The following is a 15,545-nucleotide window of genomic DNA, read 5'->3' as shown; positions in this document are numbered from 1 at the left end:
ATAATCAATTATGATCAAATCTGGCCTGAATATTCTTTGCAAATTCGATCAACAAAAAATTCACTGACAATAACGGAACAAAACATGCCAAAACCATTATCTCATCTAAAAAGCGGTGCTTATTGAAATAGTTTTGGCTGTTTAGTTCTTGTTCACTTAGCTTCAGTACTTCTAGTGGTGAAGAGGGCCATCTGTCTAGAAGGGTTGTAATACTAATCATGGGTTTCTTAGTCCTATTTTCAATTTTGTACAAATATATGTAAAGTTGCAGTTTGAAATCGTATATACAACTAGTCGACCCGGCAGACGTTGTCCTGCATAGTAGGCGAAAATGAGCGTTATGAACTGCCCATGCAAAGTTCGCATAGAAATCACAATTTTAGATTTTTACCATTTGCTCAACTTTACTCGTAATTTTAGCATTAGGAAATATCATATAAACCCGTCGGAAACTATAACGAATGTTTCTGCTGAAGAAATGAAAAAAATCCATCCATCCGTTTTCGAGTTATGCGGATACGAACACAGACCATTTCATTTTTATATATAAGATTTGTAATATTATAAAAACAAACTTAAAAAGAAGAAGTTCGGTGAATTGTGATAAAAAAAAAGATATTTCACGTGTATTTGATTTTAGTCGGTGCAGATTTGGCGCGGAAAATATTTCAGGATCTTCGTAACAACCTTGTAAATGAGAACCAAAAGTAAACCTATAAGGTGCCTCGTTACTGAATTGTTGAAGGGACGCCGGCCAGATACTTGTTTCTAAGATTAGGACCCTCCTAATTCAAAACTTAATTCATAGCATCTGATATTTAATGTTTAATCTAATAATTTATAAATATAAACTTTTCAATAAAAAGCTTCATACCTAAAATAATCGATGCAGTACCATTCCTAAACACTTAGTTCCACCGTTCATTTTAAATTTCCCTTTCAGAAGCCAAACTAGCATAGCATATTCTGCTGAGCACACCTTTTCCACAATTATTGTTCAGTCCTCCTCACCCATCGAGCGGGGTTTAGTGTGGATGTATAAGACGGTGCCGTTTACGTTCTACATCCCATGCGTATCAGTACGCATGAGTTTGTACTCGTGGACAGGGTGCTTTACGATCGGATCAGCTGCATACACTGCATCAGCTCAATAACAAACTCTCGTTGACATTTGCCTCTTCCACATTGGTGGTCGACTGCATCCAAGTAATTTGTGTCCTTTGTTTATACACTCATTGGACGTCGATATCGTACCTATAGTCGAATTTGAAAATTTTAAAGTTGTATCAATTTTCTGGATATGTCAGTGGAACAAGATAAGATTGAATTGATGACGGTCCTTCAAGCGTAAAGTATGTTGTTCTATTTTTGGGACGCAAGAGCAAAATGGCTAGAGTATCACTTTCCAGAATGAGAAAGAAGTTTATGCGGTGAGTTTGCAAATTGGATTATGAAAATGTTCGATTATGAAAAGTATATTATACGGTTGATTTGCAGGCTTCATCCTATTTGGCGTGTGTACAGTCTCTTAATAGTTCTACTTACTTTGTACAATGAAGTTTTTATTTACGTACTTCAGAAGTTTAAATGGTCCACCATCAGCTGTCAAGAAGGTATCCCTAATATTGTTGCACAAATATACGGTGAATAAAGGTAATAAATTTCGATTTCGCAGATCACTGCTTGCGAATACTTTTGGTAGGAGACCCGCAAATTCTAGGCAACAGCTTTGATTCGAGCTACTACTCGCCGCTAGCCAATTTTGACTCGGATCGATTCCTGGCGTGGTACTACGAGAAAGCGGTCGAACACGTACAGCCCGATGTGATATGTTTCCTCGGTGATTTGATGGACGAGGGAACCACTGCCAACGAGCAACATTTTGAGGAATATTATGAACGTTTTGGGCAGATTTTTCCAACGCATCCGACTGCTAAGGTAGGTCTTTTTTCATTAAATAGAAGTTTTCTATGTCAATTGTTTTAGTTATTTTCTACGTTACGCACGTCACACATTAATTTGTTCATTCAAGCTGCTATACGGCAATTTTTAAATGGGAGATGTAATGCGAACAAAAAAGAATAGATGAGCAAAATCTTGCAGGACAATCCTACAGAAATTTACAGGAACTTATGAAGGAATTTTTCCAGGATTTTCCCATCCTAAAGTTCTGCGACTCGTATTTTTAATTCCTCAGAGCATCTGGGTAAGGGAATCCCTTAAACTCGTAGATGAGCAATTCTTGGAGTGAATTAAAAAAAAAACTGGGGTGTAAACCACCCTCCCCCGAAATTTCACAGGAATTTTTCAAAAAGGGACGTGAGGGAGAAATTCCTAGGAATTTCTAGGATGTGGTGCGTAATTCGCCAGGATCCACGCAGGGTAAATTGCTCTATCGGTCATTTCTACTCAAACTATGAGGGAGTAGATAATCGAAAGATAATTGAAAATCATCAGATTGAAAGCCGTTCGCTAGGGCGCGAACAAGTATGAAACGATAGAGGGTGAAAGGAAGACCATCCATTGAACAGCACAAAATCAAAGCGTGAATCTTCTTACCTAACGCCCTGGTTGTGGACGACTTGGTTAGCGGTATGGAAACCACCATGCCAAGACAGGCAAAAAGATCCAGGCAACGATCTCCCCATGTGCTGTTCTGTTTTACATTTAGGATGTTATTCCACAAAATAGGGGAAATGTTCCGATCTCCATCTCACTGTACATATATCCAACTCATCGCTAAACAAAGAAATACGGCACTAAATTCGTCGCTTCTTTTTGTCAACATGCGTGCTTACTGCTGAAAAAAATCACAAAAATAATAAACAAACCAAATTCCTTTCCATTGCTTTGTTTTTGAAGGGATGGAAATAGGAACTATGAGATTAAGTGGCGAACCGTTCCCCTACGTGAAAGGGCAATTCCCCGAAATTACCGAAATTTCTGTAAAAGAAATGTTTATTTATTTAACAATAACCGTCATCTGACATCTGATGTCTCAATGACTATAAGGATAAAAATGGTCCCTAAATGTAATACTTATACAAACATGTATATAATATGCTTGTAATACAGCAATCAGAAAACATAAGAAATACATTAATAGAATAAAACAGGACTTAGAAATCAGTTTTTGTATTAATTGGTGTCTCTCATACTTTAGAAAAGTCGCAAAACAGAGCAGATGGCGATGGATTAAAATCAAAGAAATGGAACACTACGTTGAAATTGGAGAGAGCTTCTGCCAAAAATACTAATGTAAGAATATTTCACAATTCTTGTATAACGTGTTCCTAGAATTTCTAAAGAATATTTTTTTCAACATATCGGGTGGAGGGCGGGGGTGTGCTGCAGTTCTTTAGATTTTTTGGCAGAGTAATTCCCCATAATTCCTGAATGGGAAAGTTCTCAGAACTCCTGAGGAAGAAATTCCCAGGATTCCTTGGGATGGAAAAATCCAGAATTATTGGAAAATCAGTTTCCTAATTCATGGAGCAGGAATTTCCTAGAGTCCTAGAGAAATTGAACAGAATTAAAGAAAAACAATTCTGCAGGAGCCAAAGTTTCCTGAAATCCTTTGAGGATGAATTCCCCATATTTTTTTAAAAGGAATAAATTAATGATCAGAGCTTCTGAGTAGGTATTATTGGAATATGAGTTTCCCAGAATTCCTAAAGAAAGAATTTCTCTGAGGGGATTTTTCAAAATTAAAGAATCCAAAATTCTTAGTGTGGGAATTCTTCCGAATTCTCGGAGAAGTCTTGAATCCCCAGAATTTCTGCAGAAAGAATCGCTGTGGACGGAGTTTCCAGAATTTCAGAATCCCAGAAATGAATTTTCCAGAATTCGGGGAGAATAAGTTTTCCATTAGCTAAAAAGATACCAGTAGGTCATTCCAATACGGACGTGCTTTTTGCTCGCGCAATTTTGTTACGCAGTGTTTTTTCTCGTTCGTTCGCTGTTTACATTTTCGCTTCGTCGCGTTGGCTTCATTTTCTCCTGGACCCGTCATAGAAGACTCGGTGGCTGATTGGGTCTCTGTTGAGGTGCCTAAGCGCACTGCTCTTGGAGGCGCGAGTAACCCCTCCAAGCAGCTTCTGTAGAGCAACGTGTTCTCGCCGATGCCGCTTGATGACGCCGGCAATCCGCCGAAAAAATGAAGGAGAAGTGCCCGCCCGTGTTTGTGAAGGGCGATCAGCCGGGCGCAGGTCCTAAGGGGCTGAAATGCACTTTTCAGCTCTGCAGCGAGGGCGTGAAAGTGATGCCGACAAACAAGTACCATCATCAATCCGTCGTGGAGTTCCTCAAGGTCCACAAGTATGAGTACTACACGACATGAAAGAAAAAGATCTAATTTCGGAACTCGAGAGCTGCGGCCTGAAGCCAGTGGCCGTGCACAAGACCGCTCGTCACGACAAGACGGACCAGCTTTACCTGGGCCACCTGGAGCATAGCTCCACCACGTGGAAAAAAAAACATCAAGGCCCCAGGCTTCGACAGCATCCTGAATCTCGAACTCAAACATATGAATGCTCCATTCTTCGAGCATCTTTCGCTGATCTTTCATCAGTGTCTCCGGCTCGGCTTTTTTTTTCCTCGTTTGTCGGGTGAAGATCATTGCGTCCAGATTTTAGGACTATTGTGATATACCCTTTTGCTGTGAAATACGCAAGTTATCTCAGTAACATGTTTGTCACTGAGATACCTTGGTATCGACTGAACTCAAGACCATCTATTATTGATGAATAGAGATCCTGAGTTACAGTATGTGACTCCCCCATTCTGGCGAGACTAGCTTTATGAAGCCAACCACGTCCTTGGGGGATAAGATCCATATGTCAGCAGGCCCTAAAAAGGGCTTGCTGAGAACTTTGAACCTACGTTGGGTGAGTGCACTGCAATAGCAGAGGATGTGTTCTGATGTTTTTCTCTCCTCGTCACAGAAGCGGCAATTTGAGGTTTGGATTGCTCCGATCTTTTGTAGATGGTATCTGCAGGGGCAGTGTCCAGTTATTAGACCGATGTAGATGTTGAGATCCCTTTTGTTGAGACCTAATAGTTGTTGGGCTTTCTTGGGATTAATCGTTACGAGCCTTTTGGATTGGCTCGTATGGGGAAGTGTTTGTCCAGTTTGATGTGATTTGACTGACCATATATTTGTTCAGTTCCATTTTTACAGAGCAGTCTGAGATCCCGCAGAAGGGCTCAGGGCCAATGAACCTTTCATTAGATCCATTCCTGGCTAGCTCATCAGCAATCTCGTTTCCCTCTAGACCCGTATGTCCTGGGATCCAATATAGGTAGACTCGATTGCGTATGGATAAGTTTTTCAAAGCCAGAATGCATTCCCACACTAGCTTTGAGTTACAAGTGTAGTTATTAAGCGACTTAAGTGTCAGAGAAAATACATATTTTTGCAAATCTATACTTTCTCCTCAGGCATAGTAACACGCATTCTAATATTGCATATATTTCCGCCTGAAATACTGTGGGCCACTGTCCTAAGTGGACAGAAATTTTTGTTGTAGGGCCATAGATTCCGGATCCTGTCAGATTATTCATTTTCGAACCATCTGTGAAGAAATTTATAGAGCCTGTTGGAACGCTGGGTCCACCTCCTTCCCACTCCTGGCGGGAAGGAATGAACACATCGTAAGGTAAGTCATAATTGACTACCGTTTCCATCCAGTCACTACAAATTCCTATTGCGGGATTTATGGCAAATTCATTTAATATGCTGAGGTGACCCGTAAGGTCTCCCGACAGCAGTGTTTTTGTTCTCTTTAACCTTAGAGCACTTTTTCCGCTTCCAGCTTTATGAATTGATCTAACCGGGGCAGGTGAAGCATTGCGTCTAGGGCCAAAGTGGGTGTACTACGAACTGCACCAGTGATGGCTATGCAAGCGGTGCGTTGGATTTTGTTGAGCTTAGCCCTTGCAGCAGCCTCATTAGTTTTAGGCCACCAGACAAGGGAAGCGTAAGTTGTCCTGGGACGGACAATGGTTTTATATATCCACATGATCATACTTGGTTTTAGGCCCCATCTTTTACCAAGGGTTTTTGAACAAACCCAAAGTGTATTGAGACCTTTCTGCACAACTGATTGGAGATGAGAGTTCCAATTAAGCTTTGTGTCGAGTATGACACCTAGATATTTTACTTCACTTGAATAAACTAATTGTGTTTGATTCAAGAAAAGGGGTTTCAGTTGTACCTTTCTCCGTTTGGTGAAAGGGATAATGGAAGTTTTGTAGGATTTATGCCTAGTTGATCCTTTTGACACCAGGAAAAGTGTGATTTAGGGCAGATTGCATTCTTTCCACGATAACACTTTCGAATTTGCCTCGTACAATAATGACAACGTCATCAGCATATCCAACCACTTCGAAGCCTCTTCTCTCTAAGCTGTCTAGAAGCTCATCCACCACCAGTGACCACAACAAAGGAGAAAGCACTCCGCCTTGCGGACACCCCCTTGTTGTTTTAACAGTGATGTATGAACCGCTAAGCTCAGAGGAGATTTTCCGATTAGCTAGCATAGCATGTATCCAGGTAACAATGCATGGGTCGAATTTTCTCCTCAACATTGCTGACCCTATAGACGAATAAGAAGCGTTATCGAATGCGCCCTCAATATCAAGAAATGCTACAAGAGCAATTTCTTTTGCATTAAGTGCCGAGATCGTAGATTTTCCACTTTGATAAGCGAATTGTTTTTTTTGACAAAGGCATTGCTTTCATAAATTTGTGATTTATGTACTCGCATAGTACCTTTTCCATAATTTTGAGCATTACAGAGGATAAACTTATCTGCCTGAATGCTTTGGGGTTGGTTTTATCTCTCTTGCCTGCCTTCGGAATGAAGACAGCCCGGATTTGACGCCAATCGTTAGGTATGTGCCCCAAAATCAGACTCGCCTTAAAAATCTCATCCAAGGGTGGAACCAGTGTTTTCTCCTCTTTTTGGATCAACGCTGGGAATATTCCATCCATGCCAGGAGACTTAAATGGCTCGAAAGATCTCACAGCCCTCTCAACCCTGGCCCGAGTGAAAGCTTCCTTTGCAACCTTTATTGCGTCTTTTAGATCCAGAAACCCATGATTGGATCTCTTGTGGATCTGAGACAGCAATTCCAGTGCCTTGGTCGCCGATGCTCGACTCAGGGATTGAATCAGGGAAGTGGATCTTTAACAATTCGCTCAGTGTATCGCTAGGCTCTACAGTGAGCGAACCATCCGTCTTTCGGAGGCTACCCACACCATTGGAGTGGTCTTTTGAAAGAGTTTTTTGGGGTCTGGCCACTACGGGTGTATTCTCTATGCTTTCACACATTAGAATCCACAATTTCCGTTTGGCTGACCTTATTTCTTTGTTGTAGTTCGTTAGGGCCTTTCTGTATAGGCTCCAATCGCCGGTTCGCTTAGCACGGTTGAACTCCCTACGCGCAGTTTTCCTAAGCTTCTCAAGAGTTTTATTCCACCATGGAACGTCTCTACTCGAACTAGTTGATTTAGTTGGACAGCTCTCTTGGTAGGCGTTAAGGATTTTGTTTTAATGGATTTGGTCGCATCTTCCAATTGCATTATGGACTTGACATGACCTTCTATGATGTACTCTTCGGATCGTAGGATAGCTGAGTAGGATTCCCAATCAGTTTTCTTAGGATCTTTAAACGTTTTTCCATCGTTAGACCCCTTCCCATTCGAAGATGATGTGTTTATGGTCTGACATTGATATTTCTTCAGAAACATGCCAGTTTTTTATTTTATCAGAGATAGACCGACTACATAGAGTCAAGTCCAAAACTTCCTGACGAATGGAGTTTTCAAACGTGGGCTTGTCACCAACATTACAAATGTCAATGTTCTTGGAAGAGAGAAACTGTAACAGGTACTCACCTCTGGTGTTTCTATTTGTACTTCCCCATACGGTGTGATGTGCATTTGCGTCGCACCCTATGACGAAGGGGATGTTGTGTCGGTGGCTGTAGGCTACGAGCGCAGCTATTTCTGGAGGAGGGATTTCGTCCACGTCACCTGGGAAGTATGCCGAGACCACCAAGATCTCTCTACTCCCTCTGGCGGAAGGTACCTCCATCCTGACCGCTACGATGTCCCTTTTTATGAATTCTGAAATTGGAAAGTATTTACAGTTGTTATGTAATAAAATAGCCGCTCTACCCGATCAGGAATGCATAACAAAATTATAACTCAATTCAAACAATTGTTGTTATTTAAAACAACGTGTGTTATAATTAGATAATTGAATAAAAATGTGGCTTCTGCCAGTTTTATTTCATATCAAAATTATAACAACATTAGTTATGATTATTTTCACAAAATAATTGCCTACATTTTTTGTAGACATTGGAAAAAAATCGGAGGTAATCACCTTCAGTATAACTTGAACCCGCTCGATATTAATACATAGCTGGAACAAAGTTAATTGCCTACATTATGGATGAAAATCCGGCGTAGTAGCGTACCAGATTTCTAACCGTGATGTAGGCAATTAACTTGAAAGTAGATTTTTGTACAGAAAAATTATATCAACGTTTGTTATAATGTTGATATGAAGGTATCAACCTCTGTTTTAATTATGTTACGCCTAGAGGTATTTTTGATATATTTTTTGTTATTTTACCAACTAACCAGCAAAATCTATAACATATTTTGTTACAATATTATTACAATGTTATAATTTTGTTATGCACTCTTGATCGGGTAGGAGAAAGCTGGCTGTCATCATATACCAACTTACATGAGTGTTGTGGAATACCTTGTATTCTGGATTTATTGACCCTCTTGAATGAGGGCCACGGTTAAATTCTCTTTGGTGAACCTCCGACAGAGCACACCCGTGGCGCTCACAGCATGGTGGAGGTTCACTTGCAGAACTTTAGTCGCCATTTCCGGGGTTCCCGCTTTTTTCCGGACGACGACTGTCCGGCTTTGGATGTTGCGGATCATCAGGATGTCGTTTGATGTTACAGTTTGGGTTTTCTCTCTTCCCTGTAGCAATCTGGCCCGCCAGTTTCGCCTCTGTGGTCAAACTGTCGCTTTCTGCACCCGCTTTGCCCTGTTTAGATACCTTTGGTTTGGTACCACTAGAGCAGGGGGTCGCATGTAAGCTTCGAGCTTTTCCTTTAGAGGCGGACAGACTAGCCTTTATGGTGCTTTTGGGGTGAGATTTACTAACCTCGCCCGAACCGGAGGCTTCCTCAGATTTCTCTTGGGTCGGCCTTCCAGTTAGCCGAACCTCGCCCGAACAGGAGGCCTCCTCAGATTGCTCTTGGGTCGGCCTTCCAGTCGGATTGGCGGTAGCGGCAGTCGGTTGATCTGTAATCTTCCTTAGTTGGATTTCGCCAAATCGGTAGTTGAGGGTGTATTTGGACTTCTTCAACTTTTCCATCGACGCACCCTCTACTGTGAAGATCCATTCAACATGAATATCTTTCAGAATGGATCGTTTCACAATACGCCAATTAGTTGTTGTGATGTCATTTTGGCTTTCTATGAGAGCCTTTATTCGGTCGTCATCATAGCTGGAGCTTTGTGGGAAGAATGCTCGGATCATCTCTGGACGTGGAATCGCCACTTCGTCCATTGCCATCAGCTCTGCACCTTCCCAGGGTTTCATGGATGGGGATATTCTCTTTAACCACTCAGCAGTCTCTTGATCCTTACAGATTAGAACCATGTAACCGGACTTGTAGATGAGGTTGTTGAATTTGGGTTTTATTGGCTCGTTTCGCTGTTGAACTACTCTGAGCAGGAGTGCTTCTTGTAGAAGGTCTAGCTGGGCTGTAGTGAGTTGGACGGTGGGAAAGTCTTTGGGTATTATCCCGACCTTCACGCTTTTGGCCATATCACTGTAGTTGATACCAGCTGTTTTCCTCATGGGTGGGTTTTGTTGTCCAGACACGTTTTTCTGAGGCGCGCGGTTTGAGGACTGTTGGGCGCGCTCTCTCGGATTCAGATGGTGCTTCACCCTTTTTTGTTTGAGGTCCTCTGTGGCGGATTTGTCTAGGTCGTTTCTCGAGCGTTTTGAGGAAGTGGGCTCGCTCTCCTTATTCAGGATTATGGACAAGGCCTCATTCCGGCCTTTTCCCTTCTCCCGGAGAGTTCTAAGCTGCTTCCTCTGCGAGCGTGTGAGTGTGGGGATTTTCTTGCTCGGAGCACCCTTGGCTTCCGTAGAACCCTTGTTATCTTCGGATCCTTTGCTACTTGCTAAAGATTTTTGGGGGTTGATGACGATCCTTATACCATCATCTTCGTTATCTTCCATGACCAGCAGGTTGGAGTCGGTCGATGAGGGGGGTTGTAGATCTGGATCTGCTTTGTCGAAACATGTGCTGCTCCGGGAGATAGGCGTTGAGGGGCAGGATATTTCCATCTTCTCCTGCGAACTACTGAGCAGCTGGTCTTCGGTAAGGCCAAGCTGACTCAGACTATTCTCCACTTCGCTCTCACACGACTGAGAGAGGCAGTCGTCACCTTGAGGGTTGTTTGTAAAATTTGTACTCATTGTTGGTCCCACGAGTAGCTAGGGGAATAAATGTCCGCTGCACCAGTGCCCCGCCGTAGTGCAGTAAGGGCTGCTTACTGGGGTGTTCGCCCTGGTGCACCCCAGGCTCCGTTCGCGGTTGAGCATGTTTAGAACCCCCTCAACCATTCAGCCCTCGGCACGGGTCGCATGACACCTTGGCATTGGGGTTTATCCATTTTTGCTTTACACGATGGCCATGAATAACAGCCATCGCAACCTCCCTCCTTTACCAAGGCTTAGGACCTGTAGCTCAAGTTCTCAATAGTTTCACAATCTTTCGTACATGCAACTACGGAGAACCATCATTGCTAGCGGCTCGGCTACTTTCCATCGTCCTGGAATTCAGCGAAAGCCATCCCCATCCGAAAGCCTGGGAAGGATCCTTCCTCCCCCAAAAGTTATCGTCCCATCAGCCTTCACTCAGGATTATCCAAGCTATTCGAAAAAGCTATTCATAACCGGTAACTTGAGTCTGCCGAATATCTTAACATCTTGCTCGAGGAACAGTTTGGTTTTCGAAGCGGTCGGTCAACCGTACACCAACTGAGACGGAACAAGTTTGTCTCAAAAACACCCGCCATGGCCTTACTCTATTTCGAGAAGGCATTCGACAATATATGGCATGATGGCCTGGTGTACAAACTACAACGCTCCAATCTTTCCAGCAACCTGGTGAAAATCATCAACAATTACCTGTCGGCAAGGACATTCCGGATCTAAATCAGCGAAGCGAGTTTTAATGCGCACAACATCATCTCAGGCGTCCCCTAGGAAAGTATCCTCGGGCCCCTGCTTATCAATCTGTTCACCTCCGACATGCCAGAACATCCAGAAGGCGGCATACTGTCTCTGTTCGCAGATGACACCTCTATCGTCTACAATGGTAGAGTGATCAGAGCGCTAGTGGCAAAACTCCAACGAGGTCCGGATGCCCTGACAGAGTACCTCACCAGCTGGAAGATCTGTATCAACGCGGCGAAGACCCAGGTCATCATTTTCCTCCACTCTAAATCCCCTAAACATGTTCCGCATGGGGACTGTAAAATCATCCTTAATGGCACAACTGTGGAATGGGCCAATGAGGCCGACTACCTTGGCTTGACTCTCGACAGTAAGGTTATTTTCCGGCAACAGGTTGACAAGTGTAACGTTTGTTGAAACTACTGTACCCTTTGATCAACCATTGGTCATCAATGTCTCTGAAAAATAAGCTTGCTGTCGAATATGGCAGGCCGGTCTGGGAGAGCTGCGCCAAAACTCATCATCTGAAACTCCAACGAGTACAAAACAAATTCCTGAGGATGATTCTCCACATTCCTCCCAGGACAAGAACATCCGAGGTCCACCGTCTGGCCGGGATAAAAACATTACATGAACGCTTTGGTGAGTGTAAAGAACACTTAATGGTCCGTTGTTTGCATTCGGATGAGGCTCCAATTAGGGCGCTAGTTCTAATCTAGATTATCAAATTGAAGTGTAAATAGGTTGTTATGTTATAAAATTTAGTTATAAGTCCTTTTAAATAAATCAAAGCCTCTTTCAAGCTGAACTGGTGGATTGTTCATAACTAGAAAATAACACAAATCAATTTATAAAAAAAAAACACAATAATCATAAAGATGAAGGGCCTAGTGGCCAACCACTTAACTTGTCTAAACTATGTACAACACAAAAACAAGCAATAAAAATTTTAGTTAAAAAAAATTCTAGGAGGATTTCCTGGTTTAATACCAGTTTTGTAAAAAGGTGTTCACTAATATTTCTAGCTCCTTTATGTGTGAAATGGTGGTTTTGTCATTGCCAGAAATGCTATGCTGATCCTCATTACATCATTAGGGTGGTTCAAAAAATCGATTTTGCTCCACGGTGGTCATCTGATTCTTTACCATGTTCAGAGGACACTCTGAAAATTTGAGCTCATTTGGATTAAAACTGATTTAGCACAAGTTTGCATGCAAATTAGTATGGGGAAATTTTGTTTTTTTTTTTCATTATACTCTTAATGACGCTTCCCCATTATGCGCAGGTTAGAAGAAAACCTACATAGCTAAAAGGAAAACTCAATAGCTTTCACCCAACGGAAATCGCATGTTGATTAACCGCCCCAATAATTAGTAATCGATTCTAAGGCAGGTTGCGAATCTTTAGTCATGATCGTTAAACTTCTTTGAGGGCATCACTGAAATGTGAAGTGCAACATAGTAGCCTGAATTTGTGTGTGCTATCTTTCGCGCCATGAGCAGCAATGTTGCCTGTTGATGAGTTACGAAATTAGCTCCAGAAAGCCACGGTATATATTAAATTCGATTACTAATTATTGGAACGATTAATTGAGATGCGGTTTTCACTGAGTGAAAGCTGTTGAGTATTCCTTTTAGCTATTTATGGTTTTCTTTTAACCTGCGCTTGGTGGGGAAGCGTCATTAGCAGTATAATGAAAAAATAAATTTCACCATACTAATTTGCATGCAAACTTGAAACGGATTGTGCTAAATCAGTGTTAATCGAAATGAGGTCAAATTTTCAGAGGACACTCAGAACATGGTAATGAATCAGATGAGCGCTGCGGAGCAAAATCAATTTTTTGAACCACTTTATTACATCATGTCTTTCACCAGTTACAAAATCAGATTTCCTTGAAAACGATAGCATATCTTGCAAATTAGTGACGTAGCGAAAAAAAAAATTGTTGGACAGGGGAGGAACTTCTGTATTGAGTTCGATTAAGCAACTAAGAATTATGTTTCTGACCGACTTTGTGTCCCACGTCGTTTGAATACAATGATCCAGTTTTTTTTTCATTTTCTAAGCTTCTCCCGAGTAATTGAAATATAAAGCGCAACGGATAGTTTTCTAATATTTAAGATAATTAGAAAAGAATCATCCTTAACGGTATAGAAAAAATATGCATCCCACATTGTACCAGAATGGCCTGGATTATAGGCCTTGAGCTCCTTGAGAGCTGATTGCTTTTTCCGAGAATTTTCTTATGTACTTATATTCTGGGGTTTATTGCTGCAAAGCATTATCTTTTAGTAGGTCAACTCGAATTACGAATAGGAGAAATTGGATTTTTGATTTTCGGCAACCTGATTCCCCGTAGTGCACATCCTAGGAAGGCACCACAACTCGCAATTGTCCTGGGAGGGATCGTCAAGCCCTTGGACATAGTCCCTGCTGCCCCTGCTCGAAAATAGTTGCGACGAAGTTCGGCGATCGTTCGTTTCCATTAGTAAACTGGAGGCTGGACGGACATATCGTGGCTGCAATCAGCTCATGTTTTCTAGATTGCTCTCCAATTAATTGCCTCCTCTAGCACATCTTTGTCATAGGTGGGAGTGTATGTAGTAAATGCAATGAGTAAATTTTTGATGGGTGGATTAATCAAGGTTTTAACAAAGATGGTTATACTGATTAGTATGAACAGTAAGCATCCTACTTGTCCGTGACGTAAAAAGGGGCAAGGAATATAAACGGCGGTGTTCTGGCATGGTGTTCAACATTGTGCTGCATACTTTACTGTGAAGATTGATGCAATATGAAGAGTGAATAAAATAATCTTTTCCACCCAGATGAATCATATGCTGGAGCAAGATACGTTTTTTGTTAGCAAACAATGAGCCTGATCTCCGAATAGTAACCACTTTCTCATTCTGTCGTTTTCAGATAATCTACATACCAGGTGACAACGATATTGGTGGCGACGACGGCGAAGAGCTAAAACCGTCCAAGGTGAGACGTTTTAGGCAGTACTTCAGTGAGAAACCGGCTTGGATCATCAACGATAACGTAACCATCTACAACATTAACAAAATTACCCTGGAAAGACCGTTGAAGGATCCTCGACTCGAGAGCAAAGACGGGGAAGATAGTTCCAACCATTACATCCGGATCTTTCTCAGTCACTTGCCATTCTTGAGCAGCCCGGGGAGTTTTACTTACGAGGCAATTGGTAAACTTAAGCCCAACGTGATATTTTCCGGGCATTTGCATGCATCGCGCTACGTCCGAATCCATCGGAAACACTTGCGAGCGGCGACCTATAAACCACTTAGTGGAGATAAAAAGACGGCATATAAAGTGCACAGCTTTGATTTGAGCTACCATAAGGACACCGATGAATTGTTGGAAATTGTAATTCCGACCTGTTCGTACCGGATGGGGGCGTCGGAAATTGGCTATGGATTTGCTGTAATAGGTAAATATGGCCTTGCTGTGTAACGTTTCAAATTAGATGTGTTTTCACAAGCCCTTTTTTATTATTTTTGCAGATGGCACCACACTTAAATACACGGTACTGTGGACCACCAAACGCTTCCATCAGCTAATATCGTACGTCATTATAGTGGCCATACCGCTAGCATTCCTACTGTTGACCATACTGTTCAGAATCCTGAGAAACGCTTGTGTATGCCAACGGAGTTCTCGAACCAAGCTTCCGCTTTATAATCAGATATCGTGAAGTACGTTGTGTAGTTGGTGGAGTACGAAGTGCATGATGACCTATCATTTGATCCAGATTTTATGGACGCACTTAATTGGTCGAATAAAATAATAGTATGTAGTTTGATAGTTGATAAAAAGTCTGGAAGTTCTTAGCTTGTTGTTTATAATGATATTTTAGTTTTGAATTATGAAATAAAAATAATTATTTAAAAAACTGATAGTTTTATTCAATCGTTTATTTCCGGTATATGAAGAGTCCTCGGACTGGACAATGCAAATACTGATGGATTGTTAAATACAATCCTGATTGTAGTGTAAATGATCATTCACTTGAATTTGGGTTTACTACAAGCTCGCTTCTTCCGAATGGATAAAACTGGATTGGATTTGAATTAGATTTGGATTGAAGGCGGATCAGATTTGGATTAGATTTGATTTTGATTTGAATTAGATTTGGATTAAATTTGGATTGGATTTGAATAAGATTTGAATTGAATTTGGATTGGATTTGAATTAGATTTGAATTGAATTTGGATTGCATTTGGATTG

The 15,545-nt window shown here is 41.7% G+C and overlaps 1 protein-coding gene across 1 annotated transcript; it reads left to right on the top strand.

Annotated features, from left to right (window-relative positions):
• Window positions 1-1,088: 1,088 nt before the first annotated feature.
• On the top strand, window positions 1,089-15,176 carry LOC134216574 (uncharacterized). Its single transcript, XM_062695437.1, has 5 exons — window positions 1,089-1,430; window positions 1,498-1,613; window positions 1,676-1,938; window positions 14,217-14,748; window positions 14,822-15,176. Exons 1-5 carry the CDS (start codon window positions 1,387-1,389, stop codon window positions 15,010-15,012), a joined length of 1,146 nt encoding a protein of 381 aa, XP_062551421.1. The 5' UTR covers window positions 1,089-1,386; the 3' UTR covers window positions 15,013-15,176.
• Window positions 15,177-15,545: the final 369 nt, after the last annotated feature.

This window comes from Armigeres subalbatus, chromosome 2, assembly GCF_024139115.2.
Source record: "Armigeres subalbatus isolate Guangzhou_Male chromosome 2, GZ_Asu_2, whole genome shotgun sequence".
NCBI lineage: Eukaryota > Metazoa > Arthropoda > Insecta > Diptera > Culicidae > Armigeres > Armigeres subalbatus.
This window is presented reverse-complemented; position numbering and strand designations above follow the sequence as displayed.

What these genes read in the sequence shown, in the direction of transcription:
- LOC134216574 (XM_062695437.1), top strand. Translation starts at nt 1,387, where the DNA reads ATGGCTAGAGTATCACTTTCCAGAATGAGAAAGAAGTTTATGCG. An exon ending in ATGAGAAAGAAGTTTATGCG is followed by an intron (nt 1,431 to 1,497) that starts GTGAGTTTGCAA and finishes GTTGATTTGCAG; the next exon opens with GCTTCATCCTATTTGGCGTG. An exon ending in CTATGGATTTGCTGTAATAG is followed by an intron (nt 14,749 to 14,821) that starts GTAAATATGGCC and finishes TTATTTTTGCAG; the next exon opens with ATGGCACCACACTTAAATAC.